Source organism: Astatotilapia calliptera, chromosome 17, assembly GCF_900246225.1.
Source record: "Astatotilapia calliptera chromosome 17, fAstCal1.2, whole genome shotgun sequence".
NCBI lineage: Eukaryota > Metazoa > Chordata > Actinopteri > Cichliformes > Cichlidae > Astatotilapia > Astatotilapia calliptera.
In genome coordinates this window covers 39339215-39359991 of record NC_039318.1, presented here as the reverse complement: position 1 = coordinate 39359991, position 20777 = coordinate 39339215, and the positions used below count along the sequence as shown (strand labels likewise).

General features: G+C 41.9%; 1 protein-coding gene across 2 annotated transcripts in view; it reads left to right on the top strand.

The window, feature by feature from the left end:
- Window positions 1–20777, top strand: part of tmtc1 (transmembrane O-mannosyltransferase targeting cadherins 1) — a 91412-nt gene that overhangs the window by 28237 nt on the left and 42398 nt on the right. For both annotated transcript variants that reach the window (XM_026146481.1, XM_026146480.1), the window contains exons 5-7: window positions 13905–13986; window positions 15907–16010; window positions 19534–19723. In XM_026146481.1, the coding sequence (XP_026002266.1) occupies window positions 13905–13986; window positions 15907–16010; window positions 19534–19723 (376 nt within the window). The remainder of the gene's footprint in view (window positions 1–13904; window positions 13987–15906; window positions 16011–19533; window positions 19724–20777) is intronic.

Below are 20777 nucleotides of genomic sequence, written 5' to 3'. Positions count from 1 at the left end.
TTAGTCTTTTGAATATTTTATGTAAAGCCAATACAGTTATGCTGTATATTATATTATATATTGGCATTAGCATTACCTAAGTGCAAAGCTGGAGAAAAGAGTAAGTCATGCCACTGAATGGTTGCTAAAATTAAATCCAAATATGAGCTAGGTGAATGTCCCAAAACATCTGCTATTTTCTGCAGTTAATGCTTAATTATTTAAAGTTGCCATATTTTTGTAGCATGCACATGCTTGACACGAAGGAGGTTAGGGTTAGTTACAAAATACATATATATAAAAAAAAAAAAAAATTATTACAACAATTGTTGGGATATTTTATGCATTTTTTCATATTAATGTTGTTTTAGACAAATATGAAATAATTAAGATTATTAGTTAAGCATCTAAGGGCAGTTTCTTGAATGGAAAAAGAGACTGTTTTTACTAGAAGCAGGACTATCACTTTTTCTGATGTACTTTATTCTTCAGTTTTACATATTCATAGAAACAGTATATAATATCTCTACCGTAAGAAGACTCCAGTAATTCAACCACATTATATAGCTCCTTAGAAGTGCAACTATACGTCAGTTCAGTTCAAACCAGTTTTATTTATACAGCGCCAAATCACAACAGCAGTCACCTTAAGGTGCTTTATGTTGTAAGGCAGACCCTACACTACACTACAATACACACAATAATACATCCCAACGTGATGACTCATGACATACTTACTAGAGATGGCACGATACCACTTTTTTATGTCCGATACCGATACCGATATCATAAATTTGGATATCTGCCGATACCGATATGAATCCGATATAGTGTTTTTTAATCAACAAAACTGTTTTTTAAAATAGCTTGCTGCATTTTGCAAGTCTGCAAGTTCATACTCAAGTTTAAAACAACAACTACACTAAAGCTATTCTGTTATACCTGTATACAAAAAAAATATTTCATAGTTCAGCAATACTGATCAATCTAATAAACTTAGACCTACACCATCCTCCCTATTCTGGTATTTTAAAGAGTACTTAGCGTAAATATTAAGCAACCTAACTAATAGGGTTCCAACTCCCAGCAACAACAAAAATAAATAAATAAAAAATAGGGAACCACCCCTCACGCTCCACCTCATGATGCTTAATCAACGTAATCAACCTTAATTTGATGCAGTGCACAGAAAATGCACAGAAATCAATTATTTTTCAAGAAATATTAAATAGATTCAACATCTTTCTTCAACAAAATTGCAGACTGCACAGATGGTACCTTCCCAAAGTAAAAAGTACTATAGCTTACTAGGGTATATATTAGACTTAATAGTCACTATATACAGTAATTGACTTCTATTCATTTTACATCAAATTAAAACTTTGGGTGTCAGATAATTATTTATTAAAAGCTCGACATTTTAAATGAGAATAAGAAAGAAAAGTATGTCTTTGTGCCCCCTTTTCCCTGTTCATGCCTTATCGGCCCCCCTGGCTAAACTTTGCTAGATCCGCCCCTGCACAGTTACCAGCGTCAGCTACGTAGAAAAAGATCCTGGTGTAGAAAGAAATATTAAATAAATTCTAACAACAGCTGATCAAGCTTAAACGTGCTGCTGTTGTTCAGCCGCTGGTTTCCTCTTTCTGGTGCAAAGTGGGCCAAAAACAAACTAGAGACACGGACTCGTGACAGAAAAGCCGATCAGCTGATCATTTAAGCAGTTTCACGATTGAAGTAGCAGCCGGAGAGCGAGAGGCAGTCACTTGTTAAGCGTAATGTGGGAATGCTTTACAAACATTCAGAGATGGACTTACACACTTGCTTTACTTCTCTCGGGGATAACTTTGTCGGAGATGAAATGCCAGGTTGCTAGCGAAGCTCCAAATGCTATCCAGACCACCGACAGGTCCTGCATGCCACAGCCGCTCTATCACGTGATGCATACTGCTCCGACTTGCTAACGTTCTGAGGTGAGTTACGGCGTGTTGCAAGTTTTGCGAGGTGCTTTCGTGATATTTAATGGATCGGATTACATTTTTTATTTTTCTCCGATATCCGATCCAGTAATTTAGGTCAGTATCGGACCGATACCGATACGTAATATCGGATCGGTCCATCTCTAATACTTACTAATTAATTAATTACCCTCTAAGGGGTACAATGAAGGAACAGGAGAGGAAATTCCATACAGAGTGAGGAATGTGAAAACTTTCAGCTCTGAGTGAAATGTAGGCTGAGTTGGATTCAGTGCAAAAATTAGACAGTGTTGGTGATTTTGAACTCGATCAAAATCAGTGTTTTACTTTCACCACATCTTCCCTGAGATATGCACACCTCCATCCCTTCGCTCCTTTCCTTTTTCCCCAGTTACAGAAAATTGGCATCCTGCTGTTAACAGCAGCAGAATTTTTTTTTCACATCGTGGGCTTGATATTAGAATTTTAATTTCTAATGTCATAATATACCATACCATACCATACCACCTTTATTTATAAAGCACTTTAACATAAAACCAGAGTTCACAAAGTGCTGTACATGCTAAAAGCAAATTAAAATGAGATAAGATAAAATAAATAACTAAAAAACTAAAATAAATTAAAACATGTCAAAACAAATTTAGTCAACCCCTCTAATCAATGCCAAAGGCTTCAGCGAATAAATATGTTTTAAGAAGACTTTTAAATTCAGAGAGAGAAGAGGCCTGCCTAACATGCAAGGGTAGATCATTCCACAACTTTGGAGCAACTACAGCAAAAGCACGATCACCTTTAGATTTATACTTAGTTTTTGGTACCTTAAGGAGCTGCTGATTGGCGGACCTAAGGGAACGGGGAGGTGTATATGGTTGTAGTAGCTCCGAGAGGTAGGGGGGGGCCAGGCCATTAAGAGATTTAAAAGCAAATAAGAGAATTTTAAAAACAATCCTAAAATGTACAGGTAGCCAATGGAGTGAAATTAAAATTGGGGTAATGTGCTCAAACTTTTTTGTTCCAGTTAAAAGACGTGCTGCAGCATTTTGCACAACCTGCAGGCGCCTAATGGACGCATCACTAACCCCAAAATAAAGTGCGTTACAATAATCCAGCCTAGAAGTAACAAAGGCATGGATTACTGTCTCAAAATGCTGTTTCGATAAGATAGGCTTTATTTTGGCTAATTCCCTCAAATGAAAAAAGCTAGATCTTACAGCAGCTCATATAATATAATTAATTAATTCTAATCTGCCTAGTATTGGACAACTAGGACAATAGAACACAAATTGCAATGACTGATTCTTTTTTCTTTTAATTCCACTGTATAAAAATTGGATGTGATTCATGAGGTAAAATTAACACAAACGTCTGTGTACAGACAAGATACAGCAGATTGTGGTTGCTGAAAGTAACTGCTGCTACAGCTTCTCTGCTGCTGCTCACGTCATCCCTCAGATCAAAATGACAAAGTGCCTCATGGTTCTATGACGTCTCTAATACTTAAATAAAAGTATTTCATTACAACAGGAACTTGTAAACAAAATTATTATAAAGATAAAACTATCCATTTTCAAGTCCCTCTATCACTGTTTTTTATAATATAAGTACTTGTAAGTATAAGCATATGAAAAATTTCAAGTGTGCTGTGGAAACAAGTTACATTATAATCAACTGAACCTTCTCAGCCGCATCTGCAGAGTGACTCCTATGGGCAGAAATCTGTGCCATCAGAAACTGTATTTGAATAAGTTAAATTTGAATTTGAATTGCTTGGATTGAATCTGAATTGTAACTTGAATAAATGCTTTTAAAAACTGAATATGAATTATCCTAATTTGAAATTCAATTTATTGGTTTGAAAATGATCATCACTAACTTTAAATTGAATTTTATATTTTGAAAATGAATTCAATTGTTTTGAAACTGTATTTTATCAATTAAAATTTATGTTCTCAAATAATTTCAGATTCACTTCTCACCATTCAGTTTCAGTTCTACAATTCAATTTCAGTTCCAAAATCCAGTTTTTTGGGACTTACATCCGGTTCAGGTTCAAGAGTAATCGAGCGCAGATTAATAGAGCTACGTTTTACTAACGGACCGAAAGTGTTACTGACGGGAATCTACAGCATCATGAGCTGAATTAAGACTTCAGAAGTCATTCGTCATGTCAAATGACCAGCGGATAAACTCTCAGGTTGGTAATAAATGTATTACACGTATAAGAACAAGCGTCATGTTAACAAATGATAGCCGTACAGTAACTTTTATGCTTATTGTAGCTGTTAGCTAAAAACGCTAATTTAGCGTAGTTTGCCCTGGATTCAGCTTTGACAAACAAATATGATCGACTGTTTCTAGTAGAATTCCAAAGTTGTCACCCTCTCAGAGCCCTGTATGCTTCCAAAGACCCCTACAGTAGGGAAACATGCAAAACGGTGTCCAAACCTTTGTGTTTTAGCTTTATTTATGTCTTACACAGCATCCCAAGTCTTTAGCTAGCTTAATAACTTTAGCTAAAGTGAATAGTTAGTCTAATTCGTTAGTGCAGCATTACTGGATCATCTCTGTTTGAAGTGATATGATATGTGACTATCACTGTGTTTAACTACCATAATAATTCTTAGGGTGCTGAGTGCATGCTTAATTAGATTTTTTTTTTTTTTAAACATACTGCTCCATTACTATGTTTGACAGGCTGAAGTTGTCGATTTAGGAGGTGACCCGACCATCTTTTACAGGTGTTCTGTGCCAGAAATGGAGTGTCCACTGAAGACTGAAGATACTGAATCTCTACACCTTGCCATTGATCCCACTTGTGCCTTCATCTAGACAAGAGACATTAACTTAACCACTCTCACATGCTCTGTACCTACATCACCTTCCCTGACAGTCGTAGCTTGGCTCATCTGAGGGTGAAATTATAAGAATGTGTTATTTTTCAAAGTGCTCTCTAGGGTTCCTAAATAAAATATGGCATTGAGGTCATTTCTTTTGAATTAATCCCTGTTCTGAAATATAAGAAATATAAGATAATAAGATGGCGCCGGTGAGGTCGGCTGCCGTCACGACTGCTCCGACCACTTTTTCTTTGTCTTTGTTTTTTAAGTTAGTTTTCAGCGTTTCTAAATCGGCAAAATCATCACCATTGGGTACATTAGGTATAACAGTGACACTCTTGTTTCTATTGGTATACAATGTACTCACAATTCGAAGTTTTTAACTCCGGATCAGAGCTGGCCGAGTGAGATCTTGAGGGAGAACAAAGGGAAGCGGTGGCGGCCTAGAGGGAAGCGAGCCGGCGTCAGGAACAGGCTGAGAGCTCGTGCACACCGCACACCTCTGCCTAGCATCCTGCTCGCCAACGTCCAGTCACTGGAGAACAAGCTTGACGACCTCAGGGCCAGGGTAAAGTTCCAGAGAGACATTCGGGACTGCAATCTCCTCTGCTTCACCGAGACATGGCTGAACCCAGCGGTGCCGGACCACGCCATCCAGCCGGCCGAGTTCTTCTCGGTTCACCGCATGGACAGGACACGGGACTCGGGGAAGTCAAGGGGAGGCGGCGTGTGTTTAATGGTGAACAACAACTGGTGCAACAGTGCGAACGTTGTTCCTCTCACACGCTCCTGCACACCAAATCTGGAACTACTGTCCATCATCTGTTGTCCTTTTTATCTACCTCGGGAATTTACATCGGTCATTATAAGTGCCGTTTATATTCCACCACAAGCGGACACGGTCACCACCTTATGCGAGCTGCATGAGGCACTCACACAGCACCAGACACAACACCGGGACGCTGCGCTTATTGTGACGGGGGACTTTAATAGCGCCAACCTCAAACGCGCAGCGCCGAACTTTTATCAACACATCACCTGCCCCACCAGAGGTGAAAGGACACTGGACCACTGCTACACTACGGTCAAGGACGGCTACAAGGCACAATCCCGCCCTCCGTTTGGCAAATCTGATCACGCCGCCATCTTCCTCATGCCAAAATACAACAAAGGCTGAAACAGGAAGTTCCGGTTCAGAGGAAGGTCGCGCGCTGGACGGATCAATCGGTGGCCGCGTTACAGGACGCACTCGATGACGCAGACTGGGGCATGTTCAGAAACAGCTCCGATGATGATGTCAACGTGTTTACGGAAGCGGTTGTGGGATTCATCAGGAAACTAGTGGATGATACCGTGGAGACAAAGACTATCACAACGTTTCCCAACCAGAAGCCGTGGGTGGATAAAACCATCCGCGACGCTCTGAGATCCCGCACCGCTGCCTACAACACGGGACTCACGACGGGGGACATGGACCCGTACAAAGCCGCGTCATATAACGTGCGGAGGGCGGTGAAAGAGGTGAAGCAGCGCTACGGGAGGAAACTAGAGTCACAACTCCAACAGAGTGACTCTAGGAGCCTGTGGCGGGGACTAAGGACAATAACGGACTATAAAGCACCAACAACCGGTATGACGAACGCGGCCGTGACTCTGGCAGACGAGCTGAACACTTTCTATGCTCGCTTCGAGGCTGCAGCTAAGGACTCCAACAATGCTAGTGCTAGCGGCGCTAACGGCTGCAGACAGGAAGATACTGCCAGCACCGGAAACGTGCTCGTCATCTCCGAGCATGAAGTAAGGAGAGCCTTCAAAAGAGTGAACACCAGGAAAGCAGCAGGACCAGACGGCATCCCAGGTCGTATCCTAAGAGACTGCGCATACCAGCTAGCTCCTGTGTTCACTGAGATATTCAACATCTCTTTATCTCAGTCGGTCATCCCCACATGCTTCAAAGAGTCCATCATTGTTCCTGTCCCGAAGAAACCCCACCCTGCTTCTCTCAATGACTATCGCCCTGTAGCCCTCACCTCAGTAGTGATGAAGTGCTTTGAACGCCTGGTCAGAGACTTCATCATTTCTTCACTACCAGACACACTGGACCCACTACAGTTCGCTTACCGTCCAAATCGTTCCACAGACGATGCCATCTCTCATCTCCTCCACACATCACTCACCCACTTGGACACTAGAAGGGGGAATTATGTTAAAATGCTCTTCATAGACTACAGCTCTGCATTTAACACCATAATTCCCTCCACACTCACCACCAAGCTGGAGCATCTGGGACTCAGCTCATCTATGTGTCAGTGGATCTCCAACTTCCTAACTGGCAGACCACAGGCAGTAAGGATGGGCGGACATGTCTCAGCCTCCACCACTCTCAGCACTGGAGCCCCCCAGGGGTGTGTTCTGAGCCCCCTGCTGTACTCTTTGTACACATATGACTGCGTGGCCACTACCAGCTCCACCACCATCATCAAGTTTGCTGACGACACCGTCGTGGTGGGCCTGATCTCTGATAACAACGAGACGGCCTACCTGAAGGAGATTAGGAATCTGGAGAACTGGTGCCAGAGGAACAACCTCCTTCTAAACATCAGTAAGACAAAGGAGCTGATAGTGGACTTCAGCACTAAGCAGGAGAGGAACTACCAGACCCCTGTCATCAACGAGTGCCCAGTGGAGAGAGTGGACAGCTTCAAATACCTCGGAGTTCACATCACGCAGGACCTGTCATGGTCCTGTCACATCAACACCATGGTGAAAAAGGCCCGACAGCGTCTCTACCACCTCAGACGCTTGAGAGACTTCCAACTGCCCTCCAAGGTGCTCAGGAACTTTTACTCGTGCACCATAGAGAGCATCCTGACGGGAAACATCTTAACCTGGTTCGGGAACAGCACCATGCAGGACAGACGAGCTCTACAGAGGGTTGTGCGATCAGCTGAGCGCACCATCCGCTCCGAGCTCCCTGACCTGCACTCAATCTACAGCAGGCGGTGCTGGACCAAGGCCAGGAAGATGGTGAAGGACCTCAGCCATCCCAACAACAGACTGATCTCTCTGCTGAGGTCAGGAAAGCGATTCCGCTCCCTGAAGACCAACACAGAGAGACTGAGGAGGAGCTTCTTCCCGCAGGCGATACGGTCTCTCAATCACACCACCACACAATACTGACCCACACATATAGTTCTTACACACACACTGGACATTCTGGACATTGTTTTCACTTCATCACTTAAATCACTTTAAGCATATTTGCACTGCACAAGACATAATGTGGATTGCACAACACTGGACATTATATTCTTCATTTCCAGTTAATACTTGTACAGCTGCTGTTATTGTGTATATATTTATTTATATTTCTTCATACATTCTTATATAGTTCTATATTGTGTATTTTGTTGTACAGTTATTTTATTTTCAACTTTAATTTATATATTTTATCTTATTCTTTCCCAGTTAAAATTACCCTTCATTCTAATTTGTGTTGTACAGTTATTTCATTTTTAACCTTAATTTATATTTTATTCCTCCCTAGTTAAATTTACCCTTTTTAATTTTTCATATTTATTTCCTATCTTATTCATAGCCTTTTCCTTTTTTGTTTTCTTTAGGTCACGAGCAGTTGTCCAAGCATTTCACTACATATCGTACTGTGTATGACTGTGTACGTGACAAATAAAATTTGAATTTGAATTTGAATTTGAATTTTGAATTTGAATTTGAATTTGAACCTCTCCTGGTTTTAATGGCACTTTGGATTTCCTTACTTTCTGTTCCACTCCCAACCCCAAATAGATGCTGGCAAGCTGACACAGTAACATGGAAGAGGGAAAGAAGTTGGAAAGGACAACTACAAATAAACCTAATGCCTAACAATGAAAAATGTAAAATAAGAACAATAATAATAATAATAATACTAAAGGTAAAGGATAAAGTAACAAGTTTTGAGTTTTTTGTTTATTCCAAATGATCATCCAGATGTCTGTGACATGTGATGACAAACAACATAATAGAAGGCCTTTGTCATCACATGCTTAAACTCATATATTTTTGCATGAACAGGCAGTCAGACATGCTGTAACTGTGGGGTAGTGTCATGTAATTAATATATTCTTAGTGCTTATTTTCTTATTATAATGTTTAATGTATGTTAGTAATAAAAGCTTGTAAAGCAAGGCCACTTTTGACTCGTAAACTAAGGGCTCAGCCAGACTGAAAACAGGAAGTTAGTGTAGAGCAGGGGTGTCAAACTCAATTGCACAGGGGGCGAAAACTCAAGGCACACTTTATGTCGCGGGCCAAACAAGATAAACATTTATTGAACACACTAAAACAATGCTTTTTTAATAAAAACAGACAGGAATATTATTCCAGATTAAATAAACTTAAAAAAATAAACTTTAACTTTAAATATTTTGCTCTTCATAAAAATATATCCTGTCAAAATTATGCAAGTTAGAAATATGAACATGCTGCCAAAAACCCCAGAAAAAATAAATGAAAGCAAATTCAAGCTGGGCGTTGCTTCAGGAATGGAACTAATAAACTGTGCGGGCCATTCTGTGTCGTACTTTCCCTTGAGTGTGTCATTACACTGCAGAACCAAAACCAGCAAAAACCATAAATCAACAACCCCTCCCAGGTCACAGTCCCAAAGTCAGACCGCGCATCCCGCAGCGGTGCAAAAAGAACAAAAACAAAAATGCCACAAAACAGTCTCAGGCGGCCCATCACTACAACAAAAGAGTTTCAGTGGCCTACCTCGGGTCCCGTGACGGCAGTGGGACGCTTTAGACGGCCGACCTCGAGTCCAGTGGGGGCAGCGTTACAGCTCCGGCAGGCAGCCATGGATCCGGCAGCAGCAGCAAAACTGTTCTGGGGGCCTGCCACTGATCCAGTGGCAGTGGAGCTGCAGCTCCAGTGGCTTGCCACGCGTCCAGAGGTGGCGGCGCTGTACCTCCTGCAGCCTGCCACAGGTCCGGCAGTAGCGGCGAAACGGTTCCAGTGGCCTTCCTCGGGTCCAGTGGCGGCGGCGCTGCTCCTCCGGCGGCTTACTCCGGGCCCCGTGGCGGCGGCGCTGCTCCTCCGGCGGCTTGCCCCGGGTCCGACGGCAACGGCACTGCTCCGGTGAGCAACAGCTAGGAGTGGCACATGGCCTATGAAGCACTGGTCGCTGACGTGGGCGGTGTGAAGGGCGTGCTAGACGTGGGCGGTGTGGAGGGCGCGCTAGACGTGGGTGGCGTGGAGGGCGCAGAGTTCAGGAGTCTGACAGCTGTGGGGAAGAAGCTGTTCCGGTACCTGGTGGTCTTAGTCCGGAGGCTCCTGTAGCGCCTCCCAGAGGGCAGGAGGGTGAAGAGTCCATGTGATGGGTGACTGGGGTCTTTGATGATTTTCCCAGCCCTTTTCAGACACCGCTTCCTGTAGATGTCTTTTATGGCAGGAAGTGGTGCTCTGGCGATGCGCTGGGCAGTTTTCACGACCCTCTGCAACGCCTTCCGGTCTGAGGCAGAGCAGTTCCCGTACCAGTTCCCGTACCCTGTTGTAGGGCAGGGATAGCTCAGTAGGTAGAGTGGCGGCCCCATGATCGGAAGGTCGGGGGTTCGATTCCCCTGAACAGCTACCCTGAGGTACCCCTGAGCAAGGTACCGTCCCTACACACTGCTCCCCGGGCGCCCAATGGCTGCCCACTGTTTCACTGAGTGAATGGGTTAAATGCAGAGAGGGATTTTCCCCACGGGGACCAATAAAGTACACTTCTTTCTTTCTTATACAGTTGGTCAGGATGCTCTCGATGGTGCAGCGATAGAAGTTCACCAGGATGTCTGAGGACAGGTGGTTCTTCCTCAGAGTCCTCAAGAAGAAGAGGCACAGGTGAGCGTGGACGTCCAGATGAGATCCTCGGAGATGTGGACTCCCAGGAACTTGAAGCTGCTCACACGCTCCACAGCTGTCCCCTTAATGTAGATGGGTGGATGTGGGTCAGCGTTCCTCCTGTAGTCCACGATGAGCTCCTTGGTCTTCTCGGTGTTGAGCAGCAGGTTGTTTGTGTCGCACCACTCAGCCAGACGATCTACCTCCTCCCAGTAGGCGGTCTCATCGTTGTCACTGATGAGGCCAATCACCGTGGTGTCATCTGCAAACTTAATGATGGTGTTGGAACCATCAGCAGGTCTGCAGTCGTGGGTGAAGAGGGAGTAGAGGAAAGGGCTCATCACACAGCCTTGTGGTACACCGGTGTTCATTGTGATTGTAGATGAGCAGCGGTTATCCAGCCGGACATGTTGGGGGCGGTTGGTCAGGAAGTCCAGTAACCATTTGCAGATGAGGGAACTGATGCCCAGGTCTGTCAGTTTCCTGATGAGTTGTGAGGGGAGGATTGTATTGAATGCTGAACTGAAGTCTATAAACAGCATTCTGGCGTAGGTGTTGTTGTTGTCCAGGTGTGAGAGGACAGAGTGCAGTGCGATGGAGACTGCATCCTCTGTGCTCCTGTTCTGGCGGTATGCGAATTAGTGGGGGTCCAGGGTGGGGGGGAGACAGGATTTGAAGTGTGCTAGGACCAGCTGCCCTAAGCACTTAGTGATGATGGGGGTGAGAGCTACTGGGCGGTAGTCATTGAGGCTAGATGGGTTGGAGTTTTTGGGTGTCGGGACGATGGTGGTGGATTTGAAGCAGGCCGGTACCACAGCGTGGGCCAAGGACAGATTGAATATGTCTGTCAGCACTCCTGTAAGCTCCCCAGAACACGCTCTGAGAACACGCCCGGGGATGCCATCAGGGCCTGCAGCCTTGTGGACATTGATCCTGCTCAGCACCGCTCCTACATCGGTGGGGGAGAGAGTCAGAGGTTGGTGGTTTGGCGTCATGTCTGCTTTGGTTGTGATTGTGGGGTTCCCTCGCTCAAAACGAGCATAAAAGTTGTTGAGCTCGTTGAGGAAGGAGACATCAGAGGATACGGGGGAGGGTTTGGTGGTCCTGTAGTCTGTAATGGTCTGGAGTTCTTGCCACCTGCATCGGGGGTTGGAGTTAGAGAAGTGTTCTTCTACCTTCTTTTTGTAATGGTGTTTGGCTTTTTTGATACCCTTCTTTAGATTAGCCCTGGGCGTAGGCATGTGCATCTCCTGACCTAAAGGCGGTGTTGCGGGCCTTCAGATCATTACATGCTCCATTTTTAGGACTTTACCACACAGCGTTTCCTGGTGTATGAAGCAGTGATATGCTGCTAACTCACCGGTACAGTGATCCTGCATCTTTACTTGCATCCTGCTGACTTGTCCGCTTTTTTCACCGCACAACACCGGCGCTCCATCTGTTGTAAGTCCAACAAGTTTGTCCCAGGGCAGTTTCATGTCGGTTACACTTTGACATACGTTTTAAAAAATGTCTTTTCCTGTCGTTGTCCCGTGCATCGATTTAATGTTCAATATTTCCTCTCCACGGATGAAGATGACCAGCTGTGCAATGTCCATCATGTCTATACTTTCATCCACAGACAGTATGCAATGAACTTTTTGCTTCTTTCACACAACTGTGTTCTTAAATCAGTGGCCATCTCACAAACCCGATCAGCAATCGTATTTCTCCTCAGGCTCACATTTGCCAAAATCTGCGTTTTGTCTGGACACAAGACGTCGCACAGCTTCATCATGCAGCCCTTCAGAGTGGTACCGGGCTGATTTGGCTCCTCTACTACAATAAAACTTGCTTTCACAACACCTGCACTTTGTGATTTTGCTCTGGTGCAAAAACTCTGCTGAAATGTCAGATTCTTCTTTAGCTCGTCTACTTTCTGTAGTTTCTGCTCTGCATTTAGGTTTTTCAGCTTATCCTGACGTTTTGTCTCATAGTGCCGTCTAAAATTAAATTCCTTCATTACAGCCACATTAGCTCCACTAATAAGACACACGGGTTTACCAGCATGTCTGTAAACATATATTCAGTCTCTGGCGCTGAAAGGCTCTGCTTTCAGAATCAACTTTTCTCTCCACCATTGTGAGCGGCTAGCTTCGCAATAACAGAAGTTTGACTTGATTGACGCGGGAATGTTCCCAGTTAGCCTAGCGTTCAGCACGGAGGCTGCAGCGCTGCATTATGGGATCTGTAGTTTGTATATTATTAGCACCTCATATCGCCGGGTCATGCATAACAATAATAGTACATCTATATAAAATGATCTCGCGGGCCGGATATAAATGTCCGCCGGGCCGGATGTGGCCCGCGGGCCTTGACTTTGACACGTGGTGTAGAGCTATACAAGCATATAAATAAAAACAGGACACCCAGACAAAAAGAGGAACTAGTAACATGAAACTATGTGTGACGTGTAAAGGACCAAAATAACACCTATATGAGACACATTTTTAAATTCTAATGTTAGAGTTTCTGCAACTGGCTTTTGGGGCTGTGCAGGGCTCTCTCTTCCAGAAGATGATTGAATAAAGAAATATAAATGTTTTGACCACTCTGAGTCGGGTTTTCTCTGTTCTATCATGGGGATCAAAGAATAGGGTTTAGGGTGCTCTCAGTGCTCGGGCCCTAATAAACGGAGCAAATACAATAGGGCCTTCACACGCTCAGTGCTCGGGCCCTAATAATGATAATACTACTAATAATAATAATTAATAATAAACGGAGCAGATACAATAGGGCCTTCGCACTCTCAGTGCTCGGGCCCTAAAAATGTTATGACATTTTTTAACACAAAATGCAATGGCATGAAAATCTCAAAAATAAATTTTTCATTTACAGTCGGACAGAAAACCAATAAATGCTTAAACTGAAACAACGCTTCAAAAGCATACAAGGCAAACGGAAGTTAAATCATACAGAATACAGAAAAAATTACAAAAATAAACGTGGCTAAAAAGTGTTTGGTTTTTAAAAAGATATTTGCAGTCAACATTTTTTGGAATTGACATTATACATAATTCCTGTTTTTATTTCCCTTCTACGACAATTTTTTGCTCTTTATTCCCATAAACTATAACTTTGCTGTTAAAAATTGAGTCTGTCATAGACACCTATGTGTTTTTTTTTTTTAAATTCTAACTTAATTTTATTGTTTTACTCTGACTATTGTCTGTCTGTCTCTGACTCACAGTCACCTGTCTAGTTCTACACTCAGGGAGCTCCTCCACATCTGTAGCCCCTTCATCAAACGAGCCTGCCTTATCACCGGCTATGTGAGTATTTGTGTGTGCATAGCTTTGCAGTGTATATATACCGGGTAAAGTAAGCATCGAACACGTCACCAATGTTCTGTGTTAATATATTTCTAAAGGAGCTATTTACATGAATTTATCACCAAATGTTGGTAACAACCCATCAACTCCACACATTCAAAGAAATGAAACCATAGATTTCCAAGAATTAAGTTATTCCATCGCTATAATGTGGTCCACCTTTCGCGGCCTCGCTGTTTTGTGGATTTTTTTGGGGGGCAATTTTCCATACTTTTTCTTCTTTTATTTTCTTTTTTTTTTTTAAACAGCCATTGTGTTCTGCATCCTGATTGGCTGTAGACAATTATCAATCAATCTTGTGCTGTGTCTCCAGAATGCATTCAGCTTGTCAAATTTATATAAATCTTCAATCACTAGCAGTGTGACTCTGAGGTGCTATACTGTATGTTTGTAAGTTTTCTCTCCAACAAACACAACACTGTTGACGAAACATTTTGCACCATCAAAGGCTCCTATGGTAGCACCGAAAGGGCAGAGGAAGATGCTATCCATTGCACAAAAAGTTGGACTTCTGGACATGCTAGTTACCCTATTTTTTTTTTTGGATTAGGTGCATTAAGCAAAACAAAACAGTCAGATAAGTCAAACTTTACTCAACTCATTCCTCTTGCTTCCCCTACTCCTCATTGATTCTTTAATGATTCATTAATGTTGAATTCTCTGGCAGCTGCTCTATTCCCGTGTTGTTGGCCTGAAAACAGGGTTTGATATTTGGTTTCATTCTATAATACTGGACTTATTTTTCTACGAAGATTTGAACTTTGAGAGTTTAAACAAGACAGAAAAGTGTGAAAATGTTCATGCCTGTCTGAAAAAAGTGTATAAAGTGTGTAGTGATGGGTTTTACAGCCTTAAAACACCTATAATAATTGTAAAAAAAAAGAAAGTATTGTACAGGGAAGGTGCAAAAAGCCATGGAAATTCATGGCATCAGCTGAAATCTATCAGTAATTAGAAATCAGTCCTGCCACTTAGTGCAAATGAACACCAGCTGCTTCAGTTCCAACTGATGGCCTGTAAATGGTGCGACATTACCAAGGTGTCGCACACGAAACCTCTCATGACGGGTAAAACCGCTGAGGTCTCCTATGACCTTCACAACCCTGTTGTTTCATAACATGCTGATGGCATTGTTACAGAAGAAATGATTAAACACTGAATGTCCCATTGAGCAGTGTTGGATCTATAACTGGGAAGTGGGAAGAACATTATTTCACCATAAACTGGCTGTGACCAGATCCTCCCTGCCTTGTTTCAGACAGAGGAGTGAATAGAACTATCAGTTATCCAAGAGCCAAGGAGCAGTTGTGGAGAGCTGCAGAAATACCTGGAATCCGCAGGTAATGACTGGTCTTGTTTTAAAGAAAATGATAAGTGATGCAGTCAAGTGCCTTGGCAAGTATGCACATCCACCACGCAAAAACATCCTTTAAAGTTTGTTGAGCAACATTTAAATAAGCCTGTGAAATCCCAGAAGAATGGTCTGGTAAACGTTGAACTCTGCCATAATACACGCATGTTTGCAGATCAAAAATCACCAAAAACACAACATCAAAAGAAAAGTTTGGAAGTGTGGGGCTGTTTTTCAGAATATGACACTGGCATGGTTCATATAATTGAAGAAAGGATGAATGGAAATGATTACACATAATTTATGGTTTAATGTCTTTGCGTGTGTGGTCTGGACAGGCTGTTTCCAACATTTGATGAGAATTCCATGTCACCTTTAGAAAGATATTTACTTAGAGAATTGGTGATATGTTCAATACCTTTTTGCCTGCTGTAGACTCACAATCCCTGGAAAGACTTTCGTCTAAAAAGGAGTGGCTTGCTGAGATGTTTCTCTCCTCTATCCTGCAGGTAGTGATCATCGTGTCTTTCAGGCTTTGGCTGATGGGAGGATCCATGCCGCTTTTTTCTGAACAAGACAATCCCACCTCCTTCTCACCTCACTTTCTCACCAGGTCAGCATCACACTCAGATGGAGACAGAAGAATCTGGTATTGAACATTTTGTCCTAAAAAGTCTTCTAATATCCATATAACTTGTTTCTAACATTGAAATATTGTCCGGTAAACCATAAATACATATATATGGTTTTTATATCAGTGGTGGACGGGAGTGGAGGCCTGGCGCTACTGAACTATCTGATACACGGGGAAAAACAACTTGATGTGTCCAGGCAGCCGATTTATGCTACATCATTGATTTATGACAAGCCGCTTACAAAAATGAACAATAGGAGCGTTAACTAACCCTGATCCTGTTTGGGGTTTTTTGTGCATTGTGTTTAAGTAGCCACTAATGATAAGACTTATCATTATTGCACAAGACAGAGATTGGAAATAAATAGAAAATAAAACACTTAAGAAGACATAAAAATAAAAAAATTGATATAGGAATACTGGCACTGCAAGGAGATCAAAAGGAGGGATAAAGAAAATTAAAAATGGAAAGCAGATCAGCAAGTCATCAATAATTAAATATAAAATAATAATTAAAATTGATCAGGGAGGGCTCAGGGAGGGGCGGGGCCATCTGCTGTCATTGGTTAGGGGGGGAAGACAGGATAAAGACATGCTGTTGAAGAGAGACAGAGATTAATAACAGATATGATTCAATGCAGAGAGGTCTGTTAACACATAGTGAGTGAGAAAAGTGACTGGAAAGGAAACACCCAGTGCATCATGGGAATCCCTGGCAGCCTACGTCTATTGCAACGTAACTAAGGGAGGATTCAGGGTCACCTGTTCCAGCCCTAACTATATGCTCTCTCTTTCTAGTCAGTACTCTTGCTGCAGCATTATGGAATAATTGAAGGATTTTCATCCTGACTTCCTGATAATAATGAATTACAGCTGTCCAACCTCGAAGTAATAAATGCATGAACTAGTTTTTCAGCGTCACTCTGAGACAGGATATTTATTACATATTTGTTTAATATGTGCCTTAAGTATGTAAATGGTAAATGGCCTGTATTTGTATAGCGTTTTACTAGACCTCCCAACTCTTGAGCCACGATCACCCATATATATATATATATATATATATATATACACACACACACACACACACACACACACTTTGGTGTCACGGTTCGATATTTTTTCGATACAAAAAAAAATGTTCATGCCTTTTTAATTTGTCATTTATTAAAATTATAAATATATATTTTAACTCAAAAGTACAGTTTTTAAATTTAACCCTAACCCTTGTGCGTGTTTTTTATTTTGACAGCGAATGCGCACCTGTGGACCACTTATGTGCAGCCCTGGTTATATAGCTCATCATATCGCAGCCACAGAAATGATTTTGTCCATGAAACCATAAAGCTGCACTTTCTTTTTGCCTTATAGTCTGATTTGTCATAACTTTTCTGTTTTGTGGTAAGCTTTTCTTTGGCTGTCACTTCTTCACCCTGACCTGTCTTATTTGGCTCAGCAGAACTGAAATATATATCCTGCTGCTTTTACACACTTTTTTCACACCATAGACAATTGCCTATGCACTCAGACCAAAAGGGGCTGAATAATTACGCAGACCCCACTTTGCAGTTATTTATTTGTAAAAAATGTTTGAAATCATGTATGATTTTCGTTCCACTTCTCACGTCTGCACCACTTTGTGTTGGTCTTTCATGTTACCCATGTATTTTGGATTCCATAAGGATGTACTTAGTTTTTCACAGGACCACATGAAGTCCTTTGAAAACCTTCTTTTTGGCAAGACTGTGTGTTCTCTTATTAGCACGTGTGCTCCGTGCACAGCATTTAACAGTGAATGAAATTCTCATCTGGTAAACCCTGTATACTGTAGTAAAGTTTGACATTTATTTATTATTTATTCTTATTTTTATATTGTATCTAGTTTTAATTAATGTTAATGTATCTGCATATGTTTATCAATATAAATCAATATAAAGCACCATAACCTTTTTTGTATATGAACTGGCACAAATCACTGCACATTTTGATTGACTGGTTGACTGATCAATTGTTTTATTTTGAATATGTAAATAGAAATAACAACAAGCAAGAAAATACATCGTAAATTCAAAACAACATAGAAAATAAAAATAAAGTTCCCACAAATATACCACAAAATATATATACTTAAAAAAGGAGTAGAATGAAGTTTACATTATTTAGCTGGCTGTAGCTCAGGTGGCAGAGCAGGTCAGCCACTAATCAGAAGGTCGGTGGTTCGATCCCAGGCTGCCTCGTGGCTGCATGCCAAATATCCTTGGGCAAGATACTAACCCCGTGTTTGCCTACTGGTGGTGGTCAGAGGGCCCGGTGGCGCCAGTGTCCGGCAGCCTCACCTCTGTCAGTGCGCCCCAGGGTGGCTGTGGCTACAATGTAGCTTGCCATCATTGTGTGAATGTGTGTGTGAATGGGTGAATGACTGAATGTAGTGTGAAGCGCTTTGGGGTCCTTAGGGACTAGAAAAGCGCTATACAAATGCAGGCCATTTACCATTATTCCTACCCACTGGTGGTGTCAGCATTACTTGGAAAAATCTAAAAGAGTTGAGGTTGTAACACATTAGTGCCCATAGTTTGGAAGTATCCAAAGATGCTTTCTGCCAAAAGATTGAACCACTTTAACGTCCTAACAGGCTTTGAGGATCAAATTAATTATTACTGACATATCAAACACATTGCCTCTTGAATTTTGTAATTTATAAAAGCAGACAGCAAAGTCTGGGTGCCAAATTACTCTTTCAATTAAGAGGTGTTTTAGCCTTCAATGTCCTGTTTGTCAGTTCTCACTGTTGAGTTTTGCTGTTTTAATAGAAGCAGGTAGCTACAACAAATCTTCAGAATTAATACATGAGTCACACAGGTTTGATAATAACTGTTGTTGAGGTTTAAATTTATAATCTTAAATGCTTATATGTTGATTATATTGCTTTATATAAGAAAGGCCTAACTCTGAGTACACTCTGTGCCAAAAGTGTTGACAGGAAACGACATGGTTTTGCAGAAGCATGGTAACTGCAGTAGAAAGTGAAACCAACTAGGCTGTTCGATCGAAACTTAAAGTGTGGTGTGACGTAGAGAGCAAGTATATAAATAACTAGGCTTCCGTTTGTGCTTCAGACCTGGGGTTGTGTGTTTTGTGTTCAGGTCTCCATATCCCAGATATGTAAAATTAAAGATCATTGTTTCAGTTTGACCACTCTGAGCCCTGTGTCTTTCTTGGCCGTAAAGAACACAAAAGAACTGGGATTTAATACTGTGCTGCACTTACAAAAGGGGAGAATACAAAGACTAAATCAGAGCAAACATGAACACCAGCAGCAACTGCAGCATGACTCTTTTAAAGACGTTTAGGATTCAGTATACCATGATCTGCTATAGGTTTCTTTGACTGGGCTTTAAATGTCAGTTTATTAGATTATTCTAAATTAGTTGTAACCTTAGACAACCAAGCATCTATTATATCTTTGTCCTTTTCTTCTTTTTTCTCTAACCTCTCTCCACAGGTTTTTAACCTACTCATATTTGCTGTCCTTTAATGCCTGGTTGCTGCTGGCCCCCATTGTGCTGTGTTATGACTGGCAGGTTGGCAGCATTATGTTGGTGGAATCGCTGGGTGATGTGCGCAATGTGGCCACTATGCTGCTGGCTGTAGTGATGATTGCTTCATGCCTGCACTGCATCTTTTCACTGCAGGTAAGAACAGAAATGTAGTTCAAAAAAGCTTTAGATCACATTTCCCATGATCTCTGCTGCCTCGTGAATCTTGTCTGCCCTCAAATGTGTCATTTAAAGGGCATAAAAGTTTTTTAGGGATGAGTACAATAACCTCAGTTCTATCTGTATTTAAGAGCAGAAAATTGGAGGCCTTTATGTCTTTAAGACATTCCTGCAGTTTAACTACTCTAGTTTTCGGGTCATAAGCTGCTACTTTTTTCCCACACTGTGAACACTGCGGCTTATACTGACGTGCGGCTAATGCATATCTTTTTTCATGCGGTCAAAAACATTTTGCCTGGTAATAGTAGACCAATAAAATTGATAAGTAGTATATATACGGTATATATTTTTACCGGTTGTTAAGAGACGTTGTAATGTTGTTTGTGCACTGTTCCGTAAAAAAACCATAAGCAGCGTAATTTGTGTGTTACCAATACGTACGTATACTTACAGGTAGCCGTGTTACAGGCGCTGTTCGAGGGGAAAAAAAGCATTTGCAGTATGTATTTTTGTATGTTACTATGTTTATATTACCTTACGGATTAAATTAAACGGTAAAAATCCTCAGGTGTAATATTTCTGTATACAAAATTAATTTTCTTTCTAAAATTACAGCATGTGGCTTTTAATTAGGTGCGCTCTGTAGTCCGGGATTTACGGTAATTGGTGTGTGTTATCTGGCTTCATGGACAGATAGAGCTGGGTGTCATCTGCATAGCAGTGTAAATGTATGCTATGTCTTCTAATGATGCTGCCTAAGGGAAGCATGTATAATGTAAACAGAATTGGTCCTAGCACTGAACCCTGTGGAACTCCATAATTAACCTCAGTGTGTGAAGAGGACTCTCCATTTACATGCACAAACTGGAGTCTATTAGATAGATATGATACAAACCACTGCAGTGCAGTACCTGTAATACCTACAGCATGTTCTAATCGCTCTAATAGGATATTATGGTCGACAGTATCGAACGCTGCACTGAGGTCTAGCAGGACAAGCACAGAGATGAGTCCACTGTCAGAGGCCATA